The following is a 19,569-nucleotide window of genomic DNA, read 5'->3' as shown; positions in this document are numbered from 1 at the left end:
CCTCACCTCCTCAGCCCCTCACCTCCTCAGCCCCCACCTCCTCACCTCCTCAGCCCCTCACCTCCTCAGCCCCCACCTCCTCACCTCCTCAGCCCCTCACCTCCTCAGCCCCTCATCTCCTCAGTCCCTCACCTCCTCAGCCCTCACCTCCTCAGCCCTCACCTCCTCAGCCCCTCACCTCCTCAGCCCTCACCTCCTCAGCCCCTCATCTCCTCAGCCCCCACCTCCTCAAGCCCCTCACCTCCTCAGCCCTCATCTCCTCAGCCCCTCACCTCCTCAGCCCCTCACCTCCTCAGCCCCTCATCTCCTCAGCCCCTCACCTCCTCAGCCCCTCACCTCCTCAGCCCCCCACCTCCTCAGCCCTCATCTCCTCAGCCCCTCACCTCCTCAGCCCCTCACCTCCTCAGCCCCTCACCTCCTCAGCCCTTCATCTCCTCAGCCCCCACCTCCTCAAGCCCCTCACCTCCTCAGCCCTCATCTCCTCAGCCCCTCACCTCCTCAGCCCCTCATCTCCTCAGCCCCCACCTCCTCAAGCCCCTCACCTCCTCAGCCCTCATCTCCTCAGCCCCTCACCTCCTCAGCCCCTCACCTCCTCAGCCCTTCACCTCCTCAGCCCCCACCTCCTCAAGCCCTCATCTCCTCAGGCCCCACCTCCTCAGACCCTCACCTCCTCAGCCCCTCATCTCCTCAGCCCCTCACCTCCTCAAGCCCTCACCTCCTCAGCCCCTCACCTCCTCAAGCCCTCACCTCCTCAGCCCCTCACCTCCTCAAGCCCTCATCTCCTCAGGCCCCACCTCCTCAGACCCTCACCTCCTCAGCCCCTCACCTCCTCAAGCCCTCACCTCCTCAGCCCCTCACCTCCTCAGCCCCCACCTCCTCGGACCCCACCTCCTCAGCCCCTCACCTCCTCGGACCCTCATCTCCTCAGCCCCTCACCTCCTCGGACCCTCATCTCCTCAGCCCCTCACCTCCTCAGCCCCTCACCTCCTCGGACCCCACCTCCTCAGCCCCTCACCTCCTCAGCCCCTCACCTCCTCGGACCCCACCTCCTCAGCCCCTCACCTCCTCGGACCCCACCTCCTCAGCCCCCACCTCCTCAGTCCATCATCTCCTCAGCCCCTCACCTCCTCAGCCCCTCATCTCCTCAGCCCCTCACCTCCTCAGGCCCCACCTCCTCAGCCCCTCATCTCCTCAGCCCCTCACCTCCTCAGCCCCTCACCTCCTCAGGCCCCACCTCCTCAGCCCCTCACCTCCTCAGCCCCTCATCTCCTCAGCCCCTCACCTCCTCAGACCCTCATCTCCTCAGCCCCCCACCTCCTCAGACCCTCATCTCCTCAGCCCTCACCCCCTCAGCCCCCATCTCCTCACCTCCTCAGTCCCCACCTCCTCAGCCCCCGCCTCCTCAGCCCCCACCTCCTCAGCCCCCTACCTCCTCAGCCCCCACCTCCTCAGCCCCCTACCTCCTCAGTCCCCACCTCCTCAGCCCCCACCTCCTCAGCCCTCATCTCCTCAGCCCTCACCTCCTCAGCCCCCACCTCCTCACTCCTAACCTTTTCACCCTTTCAGCCTTTCCTCTGACCTCAGCCCCTCTCCTCATCCTCTCTGTCCTCAGCCCCTTAGTCTCTCAGCTCTTCAATCACCCCACCCACACCCCAGAATATCTCCTGGGCAGTCACCTAGGACCCCCTCCCCTGGCCCTCCCATCCCACTCCACGCTCTCCCTACCTTGTTAGGGCTCATGCGGTGTGTGTTTTATGCTGTGACTCCAGGTAAGGCACCCCTGCTCAAATCCAGGAAGCCAATTACATGCTCTTCAATGTTATAAACACATAACTTGAAGATCAAGTAGTTTAAACTGAACCGTGGAAAAGAAGATATAAAACAAAGGTATGCACTCCAAAGAAAACAAAGGTATTGGAATTCAGAGGAGATACAAAGGGAACAATGCTGTTCATACTCACTGATTCATTTTACCATCATTAATCCATAATCAACTGCTCATTAGGAGAATCCATCTTTTTAATTTATCATTTGTTGGAGAAAGTTCCTTTTCCCTCTGTGTCTTGAGACTAATGTCTGGGCTGGATACTTCCTGGGCCCGCTCCCCAGCTAAGATTGGGGCCTCTGGGTGTTCCGCTTGTGGGTTGGGCCCACTGTGCCTGGGATTCTATGGGTCTTCCCTTGGCTTCTTTTTCCATTTTGTGTACAGCCTCAGCAATTCTCCCTGCCATGTCCTGACATGGTTGAACATACTGTTTTGCTTTGCACTTGATTGACACTTTGGCTGGGTATAGAATTCCAGCTTACAAAGCAGTTTCCTCAGAGCATGGGAAGGTGGGCCCTGTGTTCCTCTCTCTTGTAGCACTGCGGATGCAGGCTGGATTCTTATTTCTTTACAAGGAGATCCCTTTGGGTGTGTGGGTGCCAACCCTGGCCAGGACAGGTCCCCACTCAGTACCCATTTCAGGGATTTGCATACAACATGCACTTCTGCCAACATGCACTTTCCCACCCAAGCCTGGCGCCAGTGGCTCACACCTGTAATCCTAGCTACTCAGGAGGCTGAGATCTGAGGATCACGGTTCAAAGCCAGCCCAGGCTGGAAAGTCTGTAAGACTCTTATCTCCAATGAACCACCTGAAAACTGGAAGTGTCGCTGTGGCTCAAGTGGTAGAGCACTCTCCTTGTGCTGAAGAGCTCAGGGGCAGTGCCCAGTCCCAGATTCAAGCCCCACAACCACCACCACCAACAATAACAAAAAACACAAACAAACAGACAAAAACACCTTTCCCACCCAAACTGCCAAAACACAGAGTGGGGGACGAACACTACCAGTCTTGATACGTATTTCAACTTAACGGCAAAGCAAATGGTATCTGGAAAGGTAGACAGCAAGTGAATGAGAGAGACAGAGGAGTCCAGACACAGACCCACGAGGAGCCAGTCAGGCAATCAACTTTCACAGAGATGCTCTGGCAAGCTGAGGGAAGGGAAAGGAGAGTCTTACAACGAACATGGAAACTGGGTGTCCATATGCAACAGAATGGCCCTCAGCCCAGAGTTAAATTGGGCTACATCATAGGCCGGAGGGGAAATGCCAAATATATACAGCCTCTAGACAATAGTAAGAAAAAATCTGAATGACCAAAAGGAAATAAATCATTAAGTTGACTTCATACTATGTGAATCTGCTGTTATCCTTTCTAGCGGTTCCGGGGTTTGAATTCAGGGCTTCATGCTTGCTAGGCAGGTGCTCTACTGCTTTTTGCTACCTCCTTTTTGCCCTGGTTATTTCTAAAATAGAGTCTTGAGGTTTTTTGTTTGTTTGTTTGGTCTGGGGTAAGATTGGGCTGTGATCCTCCTATTTATAGTTGCCACTGTGGCTGGGATGATAGGCACACACACCACCATGCACCAGCTTCTGCTATTGAGATGGGGAAATCTCACAAAAATTATCTCAGCCTCCCAACTAGCTGAGATGACAGCTCTTACAGTATCTCAAGAACTCTTCCTCCTGGGTAGCTAGGATTACAGGCATGAACCACCTGGCATAAAACTTACTTTTCCAAACATCCTACTAAGAGCTTGGTGCTGGTGGCTCACACCTGTAATCCTAGCTACTCAGGAGGGTGAGATCTGAGACTACAGTTCGAAGCCAGCAGGAAATTCCCCTGAAACTTTTTTTTTTTTTTTTGGTCAGTCATGGGGCCTGAACTCTGGGTCTGGACGGCTGTCTCTCAGCTCTTCAGCTGAGGGCTAGTGCCCTTCCACTTGAGCCACAGTGTCATTCTGGCTTTTTTCTGCTTATGTGGTGTTGAGGAATCAAACCTAGGGCCTCATGCATGCAAAGCAAGCACTCTACCACTGATCCACCTTCCTAGCCCCCATGAGATTCTTATCTCCAATTAACCACTCAAAAACCAGAAGTGGAGCTGTGGCTCAAGTGGTAGAGCACTAGCCTTGAGCACAAAAAGACTCAGGGACAGCACCCAGCCCCTGAGTTCAAGCCCCAGGACTGGCAAAACAATCCTACTAAGAAAAATAAAAGACAGCCCGGTGCGGTAGGCAAGCCATGTAATTCTAGCTATTTGGGAGGCTAAAGCAGGAGGATTCCAAGTGCAAGCCACACCTGGTCAACAAAGAGAGACCCTATAAGGAAATGACAAAAGGAAGGAAGGAAAGGAAAGGAGGAAAGAAGGAAAAAAGGAAGAAAGAAAAGGAAGAGCAAACCGCAACTGGGAAGGAAACAGAGGACTTGTGTAGAATATTTTATGGAACCCTCACAATTTAAGAAACAACTCAGCTAAAATGAGTAGAAGATTTGAACAGATATTTCACCAAGGAATATATGCAAATGGCAAAAGGCACGTGGAAGCATCATTAGTCACCAGGAAAATGCAAATTAAAACCACAATGGTTTATAAATGAAATCAAAGGCACAAGGAATAAAATACAAAAATAAGTGCACTGGACATCTACAAAATGAAGAACGTTTGTGCCCCAAGGGACACAAATTAAGAAAGTGGAAAGACAGCCCACAGGACAGGAGAAAATTTTACCAATCATGTATCAGACTGGTATCTAGAATAGAATCTATTACAGACAGGTATCCAGAATAGAAAAAGAATGTTTACAACTCAATAATAAAAAAGACAAGTAGATTCAAAAGTGAGCAAAAGGATTTGAATAGATACTGCCCCGAAGGAGATATGATAAGCAACAGAAGAAGTTCACAATCCTTAGTCACCAGGGGAATTCATATCAAAACAATGAGATACAAGAGGTAGAGCACCTGCCCAGCACACCTGTGTCAATAAAGAAAATGGGATGTGTGTGTGTGTGTGTGTGTGTGTGTGTGTGTGTGTGTGTGTTCAAGATGGAATTATGTCATTTGCAGGAAAACAAGTGGAACTTATTTCACGTTGTGAGCTAAGCCAGATGGAAAAAGACAAGTTCTCATATCATGTCATGTAGATACGGACCTAAAAGAGTAAAAACAATGAAATGAATATAAAACTTGAGCATTTTTTTGATGTATGAGCTGGTGGGAGGAGGGGGAGAGAAGAGGTGAAGGCGGCCGTGAATATGATCCAGGTGCTTCATGAGCATGGTGAAAATGGACTCATAAAACTATTACAATGTTAAAAGGGGGAAGGTGTAAATAAGGTTAAGAAAGAGTAATTCCGAGGGCAAATCTGATCATTTTAATTGTATATATTTAATATTTTATATTCAATTTTTAAAATGACACACACACACACACACACACACACACACACACACAACCTACAGCTGGGCACCAGTGGCTCACACCTGTCATCTTAGCTACTCAGGAGGCTGAGATCTGAGGATCGCAGTTCAAAGCCAGCCCCGGCAGGAAAGTCCATAAGACTCTTATCTTCAATGAACCACCAGAAAACCAGAAGTGGTGCTGTGACTCAAGTGGTAGAGTGCTCACCTTGAGCTGAAGAGCTGAGGGACAGCGCCCAGGCCCAGAGTTCAAGCCATATGACTGACCAAAACAAACAACAAACAAATAAAACCCTACAAAATGAAAGAACTCCTCAGTCCCCACCCCAGAGGCAGAGTTTCTGCTACTTTCTTCCAAGGCTTTCCTTTCAGTTTCAATTCTCAATATTTCCCTCCTCCCTCTCCCTCTCCCTCCTTCCCCCCCCCACCCCCGTCTCCCATTTTTGGGGCTTGAACTGAAGCTTCTCTCTGAAACTGTGTGCAAGCACACAGTATCAGGAGTCAGACCTGCTGTGGTGCCATTGGTCTACCCTCAGACCAATTAGATGTGGCAGACTGACTTTCCTTCAAAGAAGGGGAGGAGGACCAGAAAAAGGAGTGGTTAGAGTTGGGTCATTAGCTGGAGGGATCTGGGCCAACAATCCCTTATTACCCATGGGGAAACTTAAGGCAGGAGAAGGGGACTAATTAAGAGCCCATTAAGAGATGTCCCCACTGTAACCCCAAATTTGAACATTTAAACACGGACTTCATGATCTTTGCCGTGCCTGAGTACTCCAGACATGCTTTGGAGTTTTTCTTCACATTTTCCATCCTGAGGTGGGTGCTGGAAAGCCAACCTAGAGCCTACCACGTGCTGGACAAATAGCTCTACCCCTTCTTCTTTTTGATGTAGGGGGGAGGGGGAGGGCTGGTCCTGGGGCTTGAACTCGGGGCCTGGGCGGGCCTGGGTACTGTCCCTAAGTTTGTTTTTGCTCAAGCTGAGTGCTCTACCACTTTGAGCCACAGTGCCAACTCCAGCTTTTTGGTAGTTAATTGGAGAGAAGAGTCTCACGGACTTTCAGCCTGGTGTTGAACTGTGATCCTCAGATTCAGCCTCCTGAGCAGCGAGGGTTATGGGCGTGACCCCTGACACCCGGCTCCTCTTCTTCTTCTTCTTCTTTTTTTTTTTGACAATGTCTTTAGTGAGAAGTTTTCTTTAAACATGACACAATGTATGCCTGCCTGGGATCTTCACCTAGTTCTCCATTAATATGCACAGCTTTCCTGTTTTTATGTGTCCATGAAAAATCAGTGTAACTAGCAATACTAATTTTTAAGGTTTTCCTTACTCCAATGACTCAGTCTCTAATGACACTTGCTGTCCCTCGCTGTGCTGTGTGTGGAGAGGGCTTCCGCTTTGTCCCTCGCTGTGCTGCGTGGAGAGGGCTTCCGCTTTGTCCCTCGCTGTGCTGTGCGTGGAGAGGGCTTCCGCTTTGTCCCTCGCTGTGCTGTGCGTGGAGAGGGCTTCCGCTTTGTCCCTCGCTGTGCTGCGTGGAGAGGGCTTGCGCTTGGAGCGTCTGGCTGAGCTGCGGGTGGTGCTTCCCTCGCTTGCAGAGGGATCTGCAGGAGTGCACGCGCTGCTAGGGTCCCCCCCCCTCGGAAGTCCTGCAAGAGACTCGAGCCGTGGCTCTGCTCACGTCCTCTACCACCTCATGTTCTGCGCCGGGGTGCGGGACGGGCCGTTGCCTGCCTGTGCCTCTGTAAATTGGGGGCGACTGGGTCTCCTGCCCAGGGATACTGGAGCCATGAGATTCAATGAGGTGACCTGCAAACCGCCAGCACAGCGCCCCCTGGGAGCACTCAGTCCTCGTCCCTGTAATCACCCCGGAGGGCAGCACTTCGCAAGGCCCATCCTTCCTCCCACAGGACTCACTGCCCAGGCAGCCGGAGGGGCCCCGGAGCCATGCCCGCGCACCTCCAGCTGGCGGGCAGTCTGGCAGAGCCGTCTTGCCTGCTTCTCTCCAGGGCCCATGCTAGGCTGTCCACCTCCCCAGATCCCCAAGTGCCTCAGTTACCCCCCCCCCGTCAGAACCCCTCAGGCTGGGCACTGTCCATCAGCTGAAATTGAGTGCTCACAGTTCTGAAAGCCAAGAAATCCAAGCAGGACTCACCCACGGGTCCAGTGCGTACAAGAAATGGCTCTCCAAATTCGGGATGGTGTCTGTGTCTGGGGCCGGAAGGGCAGGAAGCTCTCTGAAATCTTTTATAAAAGGTTACTGTCCAGGCTTCCACTTGTAATCTTAGCTACTCAGGAGATGGAGATTTAGAGAATTGCTGGTAGAGGATGCTGAGTCAGAGGATCCAGCCCAGGCAGAAAAATCTGCTAGATGTCCATTCCAAAACAACCAGCAAGAACGGCAGGCTGGAGATGGGGTGTGGCTCAAGTGGAAGAGCACCAGTCAAGTGAGCAGCAAGCAAGCTGAGCCAGCCAGGACACTCAGGGTCCAACCACCTCCGACAGCCCCACAGACACAGAACACGGACAGACTCAGACTCACACCTTCAAACCACAGCTGGGGGCCTCTCCCTGACCCCCCTTCATTCCCTAGCAGAGGACTCCGCAGTGCCAGTCCAAACCCAGGCTGGGGAAGCCCTGAGGGGTCATCTTACACCACCACCCTCTTTACAGACGGAGACACTGAGGCCAAAGACCAGGCCTCAGCCCCTCAGCCCTGGAGTGCGACGTGCCAGCCAGGAGCTCTCCAGCTCTGTATCAGGAAATGTATCTGAACTGGGGAGGGAAGAAAACACAAAACCACACCGACACGTCAAAATGAAGAAATGTTTAATTAAATATCCGCAGAACGCAACATTCGTCAGCTAGTCAATTGCATTTCAACGCAACTCTCCCATGGTTATCCATAAATTTTATTTAATGAGGCGTGTGGGTGCCTTTTAATATGTCTGACGTGACAGCCTAGAAACGCCAAGCAAGGATCCGGCAGAGGTCTGAAAATGGCTACGCCCTCAAAAAGCAGAGGGCTTCACCCACAGCCTTTATTCATTCGGCCCTAGGTTCAGGCATTCACTAAGGAGACGCCAGCAGAGCCTGGTGAGCCCCCCCCCCCGCATTCTGGGAGGGCTCCATCTCCCCGATGGGCCTTCTTCTGTCTGTGTCCTGTCCTAGACTTAATCTCTCTACCATCTTCACCAAGGCTGAGCCGATCCCTGTGCCCAGGGGGAAACTGAGGCCCAGAGAGGACAAGGCAGGCATGAGGTCACTTAACCTAGAGACTGAAAGTGGCAGCCAGGGATGGACACACCAGTGTTGGGGGGGGGGGGTTTCCTTCCCCTCCCCTCCCACCCCACCTCGAATATTCACCCACTGACCAGCTCCCCTCCCAGAGCGGCAGGAAGCCTGCTGGGATTCACAGGCTCCAACTGCTATTCTAATTAAGAGAAGTTATTCTAATTTTAACCCCTCTCGTACTAAGTCGTTCCTCCCTTCCTCTCCATTTATGTAAGGGATGCTTCTGCGCCGCTGCCATGCCTGTTGCTTGGGATGAATCATCTTCCAGAGGCCCACGGTGGCCCCCCCCCAGCAGCTCCTCCCGGGGTCCCCGATTAGGCAAGGCCCACCCACTGGGAGCCGGGGTCAGGCTCAGTCCTCCAGGCCCTGCCTGGCCCCGCCCCACCCCCCTCAGGCTCCCTCCCTCCCTGCCCTCCCTCCCACCTGCGGCTGTCAGGTGAAATACAGGGTGTCCAGTTACACCATGTCTTTTTTTTCATTTTTAGCAGTATTGGGATTTGAACTCAGGGCCTTGTGCTGGCTATGCCATGACCTACCACTTGAGCTCAAAGCTTGGCTGGCTTTGAACCTCCACTCTTAGATCTCAGCTTCTTGAGATCTCACACCCACCAATCTTAAGCACAAGAATGTTCCTGAAGTTGCGTCCTCAGGCCGGTCCCTTCCAGGTCCAGTCGGAGCCTAGGCTGGGAGGGCGGGGAGGGGCTGCTCTCCAGGCCGCAGAGCCCTGCGGGGCTGGCAGAGAAGGCCTCTTGTCCTCTGTCCTCAGCCACTCTGCCCCTTCCCAGGCTCCCCTGGTTGTGGGGGGCTGGCTCGGGAAGGGCTTTGCCCGAATTAAATCCAGGTGGGCTGGGGCTGCGCTTCTCTCCTGACCCACGTGGAGGAGAGCACACAGCCCCATCTAAGATGCGCAGAAACAACCAAACGTCCACAGTCTGCGCAAGGATGCTCACCGGGCACTGTTGAGAGCCCAGCACTGGGAGGAAGGGGAAGGAAGCCACATGTCCCCGGGGGAGGGCCCAGCCTTGGGTGCATGTGCTTATAGCCAGCCTCCTCCTCCTGCTCTGATCTGAGCCTGGGCTCCGCTTCACCTGCTCCTTCCTCCCTGGCTCTCTGCTCCCCCCCCCCAGCTGCCCTCCCCCCCAGAGCTGCCCTACCCCACTGAGCCTGGCCTAGGATTATAGGCGTGAACCCTGGGCACCTGGCTTCACTGGAGGTTTAAGATTCAATCTACAACACCCAAGCAGCAAACCTATGAAGGAGGCTGGAAAGATAATGACCATTTTGCAGACAAGGAAACAGAGGCAGAGAGGTGGGCCGTGTGTTTCAATTAAGCCATCTAGTGGAGAGGGCCTGAGCGCTGCCTGCCTGCTTGCTGGCCAGTTCTCCCGTATCTACCTCTTATGTGAAGAAGAAACCAGCCCATGAAGCCCCTGCACCCCTCCCTGTGCCCCCCTCGCCCCCTGCCCATGATTATGACTCAAAGCAGGGAAGCAGGGGCCCTTTCTTTTTGATTCTGATTTCCTGGGTCTCATAAACTGCCTTTATTGGCTTTCAGTAAATACTGAAACACTCATTTCAGTAAATGAAAGTGGTCATCTGATGAAGCTGCTAATGAAATCCTTAGCAGAATTTTATTTGCTAATTACATACAAGATAAAACTTAAAGTAATAGACATCTCTAAACCCCGGGGTCCGCCTTTGGTTTTCTTTCCCCTCACTCTTGAGATTGCTTGTTTTAGTGGAGGCTGAAGTCTTGGCTCTACCTGGCTCCTTGAGGAAGAACTGAGTCTGGGTGGAAACGCGAGGTGACCAAGCACCGGCCTGAGCAGCCTGACCCGCGCAGCCAGCGAGGCCGACGGGACCTCCAATGTAGGTCAGGCTGGGTGTGATGCCCTCCCTCAGGGCCAGTCTCTCCCCATCTGTGGGCCTCAGTTTCCCCATCCATACAATGGAGTTGAACACAGGTTCTAGAATTTGCCTTTGGAGGGGGCACTGGGGATGGAGTTCAGTGGTAGAGTTTGCTTAGCATGAATGAGGGTTCAGTGCCTCACACCAAAATGCCATTTTGGAGAATGACCACTTCACAGAAAATATCAATGCATAAGATGATACAAATGCCTTCTGTCAGTTTGTACTGTGGGCTTACTGAGGCCTTGTTGAAGATACTTAGTATGGTAGAGATGAAACGTTTGCTTGATAAATGAGAACTTCTCTCTTCTCCTCAGGGGCTAGGGCCCAACTTCCAATCAGTATGAATCAAGAAGAAAAGGTGTCAGATATGTGTGGCTCAAGCCTGTAATCCTAGTTACTCAAGGGGCTGAGATCTGAGGATCACGGTTCAAAGCCAGCCCAGGCAGGAAAGACTGTGAGATCCTTTTCTTCTTTTTTTTTTTTTGGTCGGTCCTGGGGCTTGAACTCTGGGCCTGGGCGCTGTCCTTCAGCTCTTCAGCTCAAGAGCTAGAGCGCCACTTCCAGTTTTCTGGTGGTTTATTGGAGATAACAGTTTCACGGACTTTCCTGCCCAGGCTGGCTTTGAACCACAATCCTCAGACCTCAGCCTCCTGAGTAGTTAGGATTACAGGCATGAGCCACCGGCGACCAGCAAGACTATGAGATTCTTATTTCTAATTAACCACCCCAAAGCAGGAATGGAGCTGTGGCTCCAGTTGTAGAGGGCTAGCCTTGAAAAAGCAAACAAGAGCATAAAACCCTGTACTGTCAGAAAAGAGGGAGGGAGGGAAGGAAGGAAGGAGGGAGGGAGGGAGGGAGGGAGGAAGGAAGGAAAGGAGGAAGGGAGGGAGAGAGGGAGGCAGTGAGGGAGAAAGGAAGGAAGGGAGGAAAGGAGGAAGGGAGGAAAGGAGGGAGGGAGGAAGGCAGGTAGCAAGACAGCCCCTGAACAGTGGCCTTGCCCTTTCCTCTTCCTTTCAGGACATTTGCCTGGTGACTTTACAGTCTTCCCACAGATCCCGTGGGATCTGCCTCCCACCCTTTGGTGTGCATTGGGACATGTGACTTGCTGTGCCCCACAGAATGAAGTATCCCAATGCAATAACAGCATACCCATCCCGCCAGCCCTTGCGAGGCGGTGTGTGTCCCTACATACTTTATTGTACCTACACTGTCACCACCAGGACCTGTCCAGATGGAGGGGAGGAAACCCACCCCACTTCCAGCTGAGCCACTCTAGATGATCAGACCCCTGGACTCAAAAAATAATGGTGGCTAAGTCACTTAAGTTTCGAAGTCATTTGTTACACAGCAATAGCTAACTGATACAGCTAATACAGCAGAGCCTATTTTGGAGTGACGAAGAAAGAACTTTAAAAAGTACTCATTTGGATGGAAAACAGACAATTCACAGAGGGAAATCCAAATGACCAATAAACAAACCCAAAGCTTATTTTCTCTAGCAATAAAGGAACTTGGATCAGTCATAAAATACTGTTTTCCACCTACCAAGCCAGCAAAAATAAATACACACATATGGCAATATTGTGTGTTGGCACGGACCAGGGAAACAGAACTCGTATCCAGCTGGTGGGTGTGTAAATGGTTACGAGGTTTCCCAGACTCATTTAATGGCAAGCAACAGAACTGCCAAGGGGCACCGTCATCGTGACTTCGTGACCCCACTCCTTGATATTCACCCCAGAGGGACTCTGGTCTTGGTGTCTGTACCAGTCAGCTTTGCCTTACGGTAACAAAGCACCTGAGATGACTAGCTTACACAGAGAAAAGGGTAATTTTGGCTCCCGGTTCCAAGATCTGGTCACCCAGCACTCTGGGACTCTGGGGGTGTGGGGTGGAGAGAGCATGGGGGAGTGTTCTGATTTGCACAAAGCAGAGACAGGGCCTCAAGGCCTCTCGGAGGACTCACTTCCTGTGGCTTAAGGCCCGCCCTTTCCAAATTCCACTACCTCCCAACAGCACCACCCAGGGGAGCAATCTTCCACACCCAAGCTGTTGCAGTGCTGACTCTAAGCAGTGCTTATCACATGGAGACGGTAACGGCCCATCTGGTCAACCACAGGCATGTAAGATGACAGGGAACAGCCGCTCTATGATGGAACAGTACACACAGAACTTAAGAAGAAAAAACCCACCATGGTTCTGATGCTATACAGCACGGATGCAGGAGAGGAAGGTTACACATCAGAAGGCCAAGTCCCATCTCCTGAGGCCCAACTCTGGATCCACCCCCACATCCTCCAGGCAGATGATGGTGCCCTCAAAGCACCCTGTAGCCTGAAATCCTACTCTGGAGGCTGAGATCTGAGGATTGCAGTTTGAAGCCAGACCAAGCAAGAACGACTGTGACTCTTATTTCCAAATAACTACTCCCTCAAAAATAAATAAATAAATATATAAAAGCCAGAGGCTGTGCTCAAGTGGCAGAGTGGTAACCTGAACAAAGAAGCAAAGCAGCTGTTGGCACAGGTGGCTCACGCCTGGCATCCTAGCTGCTCAGGAGGCTGAGATCTGAGGAATGTAGTTCAAAGCCAGCCCTGGGCAGGAAAATTTGTGAGACTCGTCTCCAATTAATCACAGAAAAAGCTGGAAGTGGTACTGAAACAGGCCAAAAAGCAACCTGTAAGGGAGGCCTCCTTTTTTTTTTTTTTTGTCAGTCGTGGGGCTTGAAGTCTGGGCCTGGGCACTGTCCCTCAGCTCCTCAGCTCAAGACAAGTGCTCTACCACTTGAGCCATGGTGCTTATGTGGTGCTGTAGAATCTAATCCAGGGCCTCATGTGTGCAAGGCGAGCGCTCTACCACTTGAGCCACAGCACCACTTCCAGTTTTCGGTGGTTTATTGGAGCTAAGAGTCTCACAGACTTTCCTGCCCGGGCTGGCTTTGAACCGTGATCCTCAGATCTCAGCCTCCTCAGTAGCTAGGATGACAGGCGTGAGCCACTGGTGCCCAGCAGAGGCCTCCCTTTAAATGGCACATGTGCACTGCAGCACTGAAACCTTCCATGAGGCATGTCAGCAACATCATTATACCACAATGCATCGTGGGAATGGGCATGCGTCGTGAGAAACTGTTACGTAACTACAACCTGCCTACCACCAAGCACTACCCTACCCACAACCCCAACCAGCCTTCAAACGTGAGATGCCACCAGTCCCAGCCCCGCAGCTCCCTTGCTAAGTAAGACCTGCTCATATACTGTGGAGGGAACATGCTTTCACTCACACGCTGTAATAAATCCACCTGTGTGACAAGAAGACCTCGGATTGCCCTTAAGTAACAGTATGGCCACGTTAGCAAACAGAAGAATCTGCAGGGTAACGCTACATTTCCTGATGTTCTACATAAGAAAAGTTACCTGTGTTTGACAGAGTGGAGATCTGGAGACCTCAAAAGCTTTGAGACCCTACTAATAAGAAACTAGGCACCGTGGTGCATGCCTGTCATCCCAGCTAAGGCAGAGAATGTAAATAAGGGGATCACGGTCCTATCTCAAAAATAATCAGAGCAAAACGGGCTGGGAGTATGGCTTGATTGGCAGAAGCCTGCTTAGCAAGTGCAAGGGTCTGAATTAAAACTCTGGTACTACTGAAATCACACACACACAGACACACACACACTGCTCCTAGGCTCACGAGGGACTCCTTGGCCTCAAACCGCTGCAGTAATGCTAGCAAACAGACCCAAATCAGCAGCTTTCAAAAGCCACACTGCATTCCCCTGGTCATGTTCTGCGGCCCCGGGGAAGGCAGGCCCAGGTTGAGGACCTGAGACCATCTCCCCGTCCCAGGATCCCAGGGCTTCCTGAGGTGCACAGGGGAGGGGAAGCCACCTTCCGCCGGCAGAGGCTCCAGGCCCGGAACAGACAAGTCCTGTGAGGAGCACCTGCCTCGCGAGGGCAGGGGCCAGGCTGAGGGCTGGGAAGGCAGGGAGCACGGCGGAGGCGGGGCAGGGAGGGCCGGTGCAGAGCCTGGCGAGCCTCCTCCTGCCTGTGGATCCACCCCACCGGCCCTGGGCTTTGCTGCCCGCGGGGCACAGGCCTGGCTGATCCTGGGGTGTGGCAGCAGACCGCCCAGGAGCGCCCACACAGACATGGCTCCTTCCTGGCCACACAAGGGAATTCCAGAGAAAAACAACCTACGTGCAGCATTGTATTTTTAGCACTAACTGGTGCTAAAAGCCTTCTGTGGCCCCTCAGGGGAGCTGCCTGGCGGGTCTGCACCTGTGTGCTCAGTGTGCCTCCTGCCTGCGCCCCCCCAACAGGAAGGCAGTGCCTGCGGGGGCAGCGGAGCAGGACGGCCCGGCAGGCCTGCCCCGAGGTGGGCAGAGGGAAGGAGCCCAGGACTTCCTGGCCTCCAGGGCCTGATGGCCCCAATAGCCCCAGCCGCAGGATGGTACAGCTGCCGGCTGCTGGGAAAACTACCTTCAGGCTTTAGGAAGCAGGACTTGCCTCTGCTCCTCTTCTGGACACTGACATGTCTGGATATGATGTGATGCCTGCCTCCTGGCAGCCATCCTGCATTTCTGAGGTGGCCTGCTTGACAGCCATGTCAAGGTGGGGCCTGGCCCTGTCTTGTGTACAGAATTCTGCGGGGCTTGTAGACTCAGCCAGTTCCCCGAGTCACGGGACACCACGGTGGACAATGCAGGGGTGATGGTGGCCCTGCCACTCGTGGGAGAGGCCATATGCCATGCCCTACCCACTGTTGCAAGGACGGCAGGCTCTGCAGTGCCCACACCCAGAGAAAACTGCAGCCCACACGGAAGAGCCGGAGCAGAAGCACGCAGCCAACCGCGGGTCCAGAGGCCTGGATGTCTGATGAGGGCCTGGGTGGAGGGGCAGGAGGAGGGGCCCAAGTGCTGGGAGGAGCGGGGTCTGCAGACCCACGGACACAGGCCCCAGGGACAGCCGCCAGGAGCCGCCTGTCAGCTCTGCACCCCTGTGCCTGTCTGCAGCTACACCCCAGGAACTGTGTGTGGGATCCATCCATGCCTGAACCCTGGGTGGCAGCAAAGTCATTGCCACGGGGTGTCCTGCTGGAAGCCCAGCTGAGGCCGGGAAGCCGGGCCAAGGAGGCGGAGCTCCGGCAGGCAGCTTCCTGGCTGCGGACACACAGGGCCCCATGGATGATAGGGAGGGGACGGCAGCCAGTGGAGAGCCAACCGGACAGAGCCGAGGGGGGCCGGGGTGGAGGGGGAGAGCATGGGCAAAGGGGGGGCTCGAGGGCAGTCAGGCATGCGGATAACAACCACCACGGCCCTCTAAGAAACCACACACAACTTTAGTAATAAAGCAAGGACAAAGCCCCAACCACCCAGGCCTCCTCCCAAGTCCTGGGAGCAGGCGAGGTGCAGCTCCTCCATCCAGCTTCAGCAAGCCCGCCGCGGCCAGCTGCCGGCTCAGGCCGACAGGCCCTGGACACACACAGCACACGTGCTGCGCCCTGCGGTGGGGGGTGGGCAGGCTCCCTCCTGTGGCCGCTGGAGCGGCTGGGAGCATGGCTCAGATCTGCTGAGGTACTGGAGAGTGCTGGGCGGGATGAGGGGACCTCTCAGTCTCTGCCGCCGGGGTGCACCACACCGGAGAACGAGGGCTGAGGTCTCTCACAGCGGCCTGAAGCAGAGGAAGCTGCCTGGTGCGACTGGCAGATTCCAGCATCTTCCTCGCGACAGGCCCTGCTGTCACGGGGCTGTGCAGAGGCGGCCAGGGAGGCCCTGGGGACACGTCCACACAGCGCTGCACGCGCTGGGGACAGCGATTTTAGCCACACGGAGAAAATACAAACCCAGCGGCAGCGTCCAGACATCCCCAGTGCCGCGCACACAAGTGGGCCCAGGAGCGCAGCTTTGCCCAATAAACCCGGAAGGAAACTAAGACCAACTTAGAACTCTGCTAAGCGTTCCGGCTCTGGAATAAGCACCGCCCAGACTTGAGCTCTACCACAGCGGGACAGTGGGAATGGGCCGGGCCGGGCCGGGCCGGGCCGGGCCGGGCCGGGCCGGGCCGGGGGTGGCGCCCAACCTGAGTATAGCAGGGCCTCGGTACCTGCGAGGCCGGCCGGCAGCGCCGTCTGTGGGCAGCGGGCGGCACACGGCTAATGCGAGGCGTAGGCCGGGCTCCAGAGCCCCGAGGGAGGACTGGCTTTGCGGCCAGGAGGCAGCGAGTTGAACGAGGTGGGCGAGGACGATGAGGACGACAAGGAAGACAACGGCGAGGAGGCTGTGAAGTCTGGGGAGGAGACAGGAGGTGAGCGACAGGCCGCCCGCGGCACCCGCCACTCCGGGCAGTGAGAACGCGTGTTCCCCGCGTGCCGCGGCCTTTCACCAAGCCATGGAGCCGCGCCCAGGAGTCCCACCTCATCCAGTCGCTGGTCAGAAGACCAGCTCGGGCCTCAGAGCAGGGTGGTGGGAAACAGTGGGTAGTGAAAGGGGTGGGCTTCTCCATCTGGGACCCCCTTGTAGGGACCGTCCGGGATCTCCAGCTCCGAGTCAGTCCTTCCAGCCCAGCCTGGCCCAGGACCAGCCTGGGTGTCCCCCACCTCCAGATCTGCACTCTGGGTCTCAGGCCCTAGCTTTTCTTCTAACCAGCGACAGGCCTCTGAGGGCTGGGCTCGGGAGCTCACGGCCCCCCTGCCGGGCTGTGCCCAAGACGGAGGTACTCACAGTGGGGGCTATGCCGAGAGCCGGGTCGGGGAGCCAGGGCTGGGGATGCAGCAAGATCTCGGGGTGCGCAGACCGTGTGGTAGGCTGCAAGCACACAGGATGGGCGGTTAGAGGAGGGGTGCGGGCTGGGTGCCAAGGCGGAGACGAGACACAGGCCTCACCTATGATGGTGACCGCTGTCCCGGCCAGCAGGGCAAAGAGCGTGAAGAACATGACTTGGTAGGAGTCCAGTGAGGGCAGGAAGAGGCCGGCGCCATCTGCGTCAGTGCGAAGATGAGTCAGCACCACGCCAGGGCTGTGGCAGCATCCACGGGCGCCCAGCCCCGCCACCCCACCCGGCAGCCACGCCTGCCTCAGACATGAGGACCAGGCTGGGGAAGGACCTGGGGTCCCGGTAGGGCCCTGGTTGGTCCTGTGCTGACATTCACAGGCTTCCTTCTCTCCTCCTCAGGCCATCTGAACCAGCCCTGTACCACCCAGCCCCAGGTCCTCCCAGGAAATGCGTGTGTGCTGGTTCTCGTGAGGCAGGTGCACTAGGGTGCGGGGAAGCTCAGGCTGCCCCGGAGTGAGGACAGCTGTTGAGAATGCCCAGTAGGGCATGCGCACCATGGACTACAGGGAGCGGCCAGCCAGAAGCCCACAGCAGACAGGGCGAGAAGGGATGGGATGGGCAGGACAGGACAGGCTGACGGGGTTCTCTGACTCCTTGCAAGGCCAGCGGGCCCGGGGCCTCTGTTCAAAGCTGCTCAGCCTCTGGAGAGCCCCCGTCTAGCCAGAGCACCAGGAATGCTGGCTCCCCACTTCTGCCCGCTGCCGGGTGACTTTTTGCTCTCCACTGCTCCCAGGAGGCGGGCAGCAGCTCAAGCCCTGCAGTCCCCTCCACGCCAACCTGCTGTGTCCCTTCCCTGTTCCACATCCCCAGGTCCCGACAACGAACGTGGGGCTCTCCCCTGGGCACCGGTCCCTGCCCGGGGCCACATCCCGCCTTGGGCTGTGTTCAGCCCTGTCCCTGGACCTGCCGCTCCCCCTGAGCTGGGCCCTGGCACCTGCCTGGCACAGTCACAGGCAGGGGCACATCAGGGACACAGAACTTGGCAGTGGGCACTCACTGAGCACCCGTGTGTGCAGTGCGCCCTGCTCTCCCCGGGGCTGGCATCTAACTCCTGAGCGCCTACTGTGTGTGCGGTGGGCCCCGCTCTCCCCGGGGATCTGCGTGGGTGGCTGGCCTGGCATCTAACTCCTGAGCGCCTACTGTGTGTGTGCAGGGCCCCGTTCTCCCTGGGGCTGACATCTAACTCCAGAGCGCCTACTGTGTGTGCGGTGCGCCCTGCTCTCCCCAGGGATCTGTGTGGGTGGCTGGCCCGGCATCTAACTCCTGAGCGCCTACTGTGTGTGTGCAGGGCCCTGCTCTCCCCGGGGATCTGTGTGGGTGGCTGGCCCAGCATCTAACTCCTGAGCGCCTACTGTGTGTGTGCAGGGCCCCGCTCTCCCCGGGGCTGGTGTGTAACTTCTGGCAGCTGGCCACAGTTTGGGGTAAGGTCTGACAAGTGGCATCTGCCAGCAGTCTGCAGGTAGCACAGTGCTGCTCGGGGCTCTGTGGGGAACGCCAGCCCAGGCAGGGGACACTGGATGCCAAGGGCTTTGCACTGGGGCCGCCCGCGTTCCCGAGCAGGAAGGCCGTAGGGTGGGTGCAGCCGGGAGTGGGGGAGATGAGCCGTAGTGGAAGGCTGGTCAGGCCCGGGGTCACTGTGGGACGGGGACTGGGAGCCGTGGTGAAGGGCCCTGCTGACAGTGGACTTGGCCGCGGGAAGTGTGATGCTGCCAGGTCAGCCCGCTACCTCCGGGGAGCCCAGCCCCCTCATCTCCTGGCTGTGGGGCCGCTGTAGGGAAGCTCAGGAACTTCCGGTCTGTCCCTCTCACCCACGTCTGTCCCCTTCAGCGTCCCTCCCCGTGACTCACAGGGACCAGGCCCGCGACGGTCCATCACGAAGGCCACGGTGACAGGGATGGTGAGGGCCTGGTGAGTGGCAGGGCTGGAGAAGGTCAGTGTGGTGGACAGAGGGCCCTGGCTGCCGGCTGTGGGGTCTGAGACGCCGACCGTGTAGGTGACGAAGCTGGGCAGCCCCAGAGACTTCTCCTTCATGAAGGCCAGCACGGCAGGAGACCCGGATCGCACCTGGTAGGGGGATTTCATCCGGAGGCCTGGATGACCAGTGTGGGACTGAACAATCCCTCCCAGGGTCCAGGGTCTGGATGGGGACCTCTACTGGGTATTTCTTGGGATAGGGTACCAGGAAACACTGTCCGTGCTGAGGGTTGAAGCAAGGGTCAAAGCAGTGTCCTTAAATTCTAATCAAGAGCTGTTCTAAAGGATGTTTGCCCCGCACAAAGTCCCGCA

General features: G+C 55.7%; 1 protein-coding gene across 2 annotated transcripts in view; it reads right to left on the bottom strand.

Annotated features, from left to right (window-relative positions):
* Positions 1–10,148: 10,148 nt before the first annotated feature.
* Positions 10,149–19,569, bottom strand: part of LOC138824849 (nuclear pore membrane glycoprotein 210) — an 81,532-nt gene continuing 72,111 nt past the window's right edge. For both annotated transcript variants that reach the window (XM_070019223.1, XM_070019224.1), the window contains 4 exons: positions 19,131–19,347; positions 17,333–17,428; positions 17,172–17,255; positions 10,149–16,737 (listed from right to left, as the gene is read on the bottom strand). In XM_070019223.1, coding sequence (XP_069875324.1) covers positions 16,604–16,737; positions 17,172–17,255; positions 17,333–17,428; positions 19,131–19,347 — 531 coding nt within the window. In that variant the 3' untranslated portion in view covers positions 10,149–16,603. The remainder of the gene's footprint in view (positions 16,738–17,171; positions 17,256–17,332; positions 17,429–19,130; positions 19,348–19,569) is intronic.

Source organism: Dipodomys merriami, unplaced genomic scaffold (assembly GCF_024711535.1).
Source record: "Dipodomys merriami isolate MVZ:Mamm:240054 unplaced genomic scaffold, mDipMer1.0.p SCAF_13, whole genome shotgun sequence".
NCBI classification, from domain to species: Eukaryota; Metazoa; Chordata; class Mammalia; order Rodentia; family Heteromyidae; genus Dipodomys; species Dipodomys merriami.
Note: the sequence above shows the minus strand (reverse complement) of the source record. Positions and strands in the feature narration are given on the sequence as shown.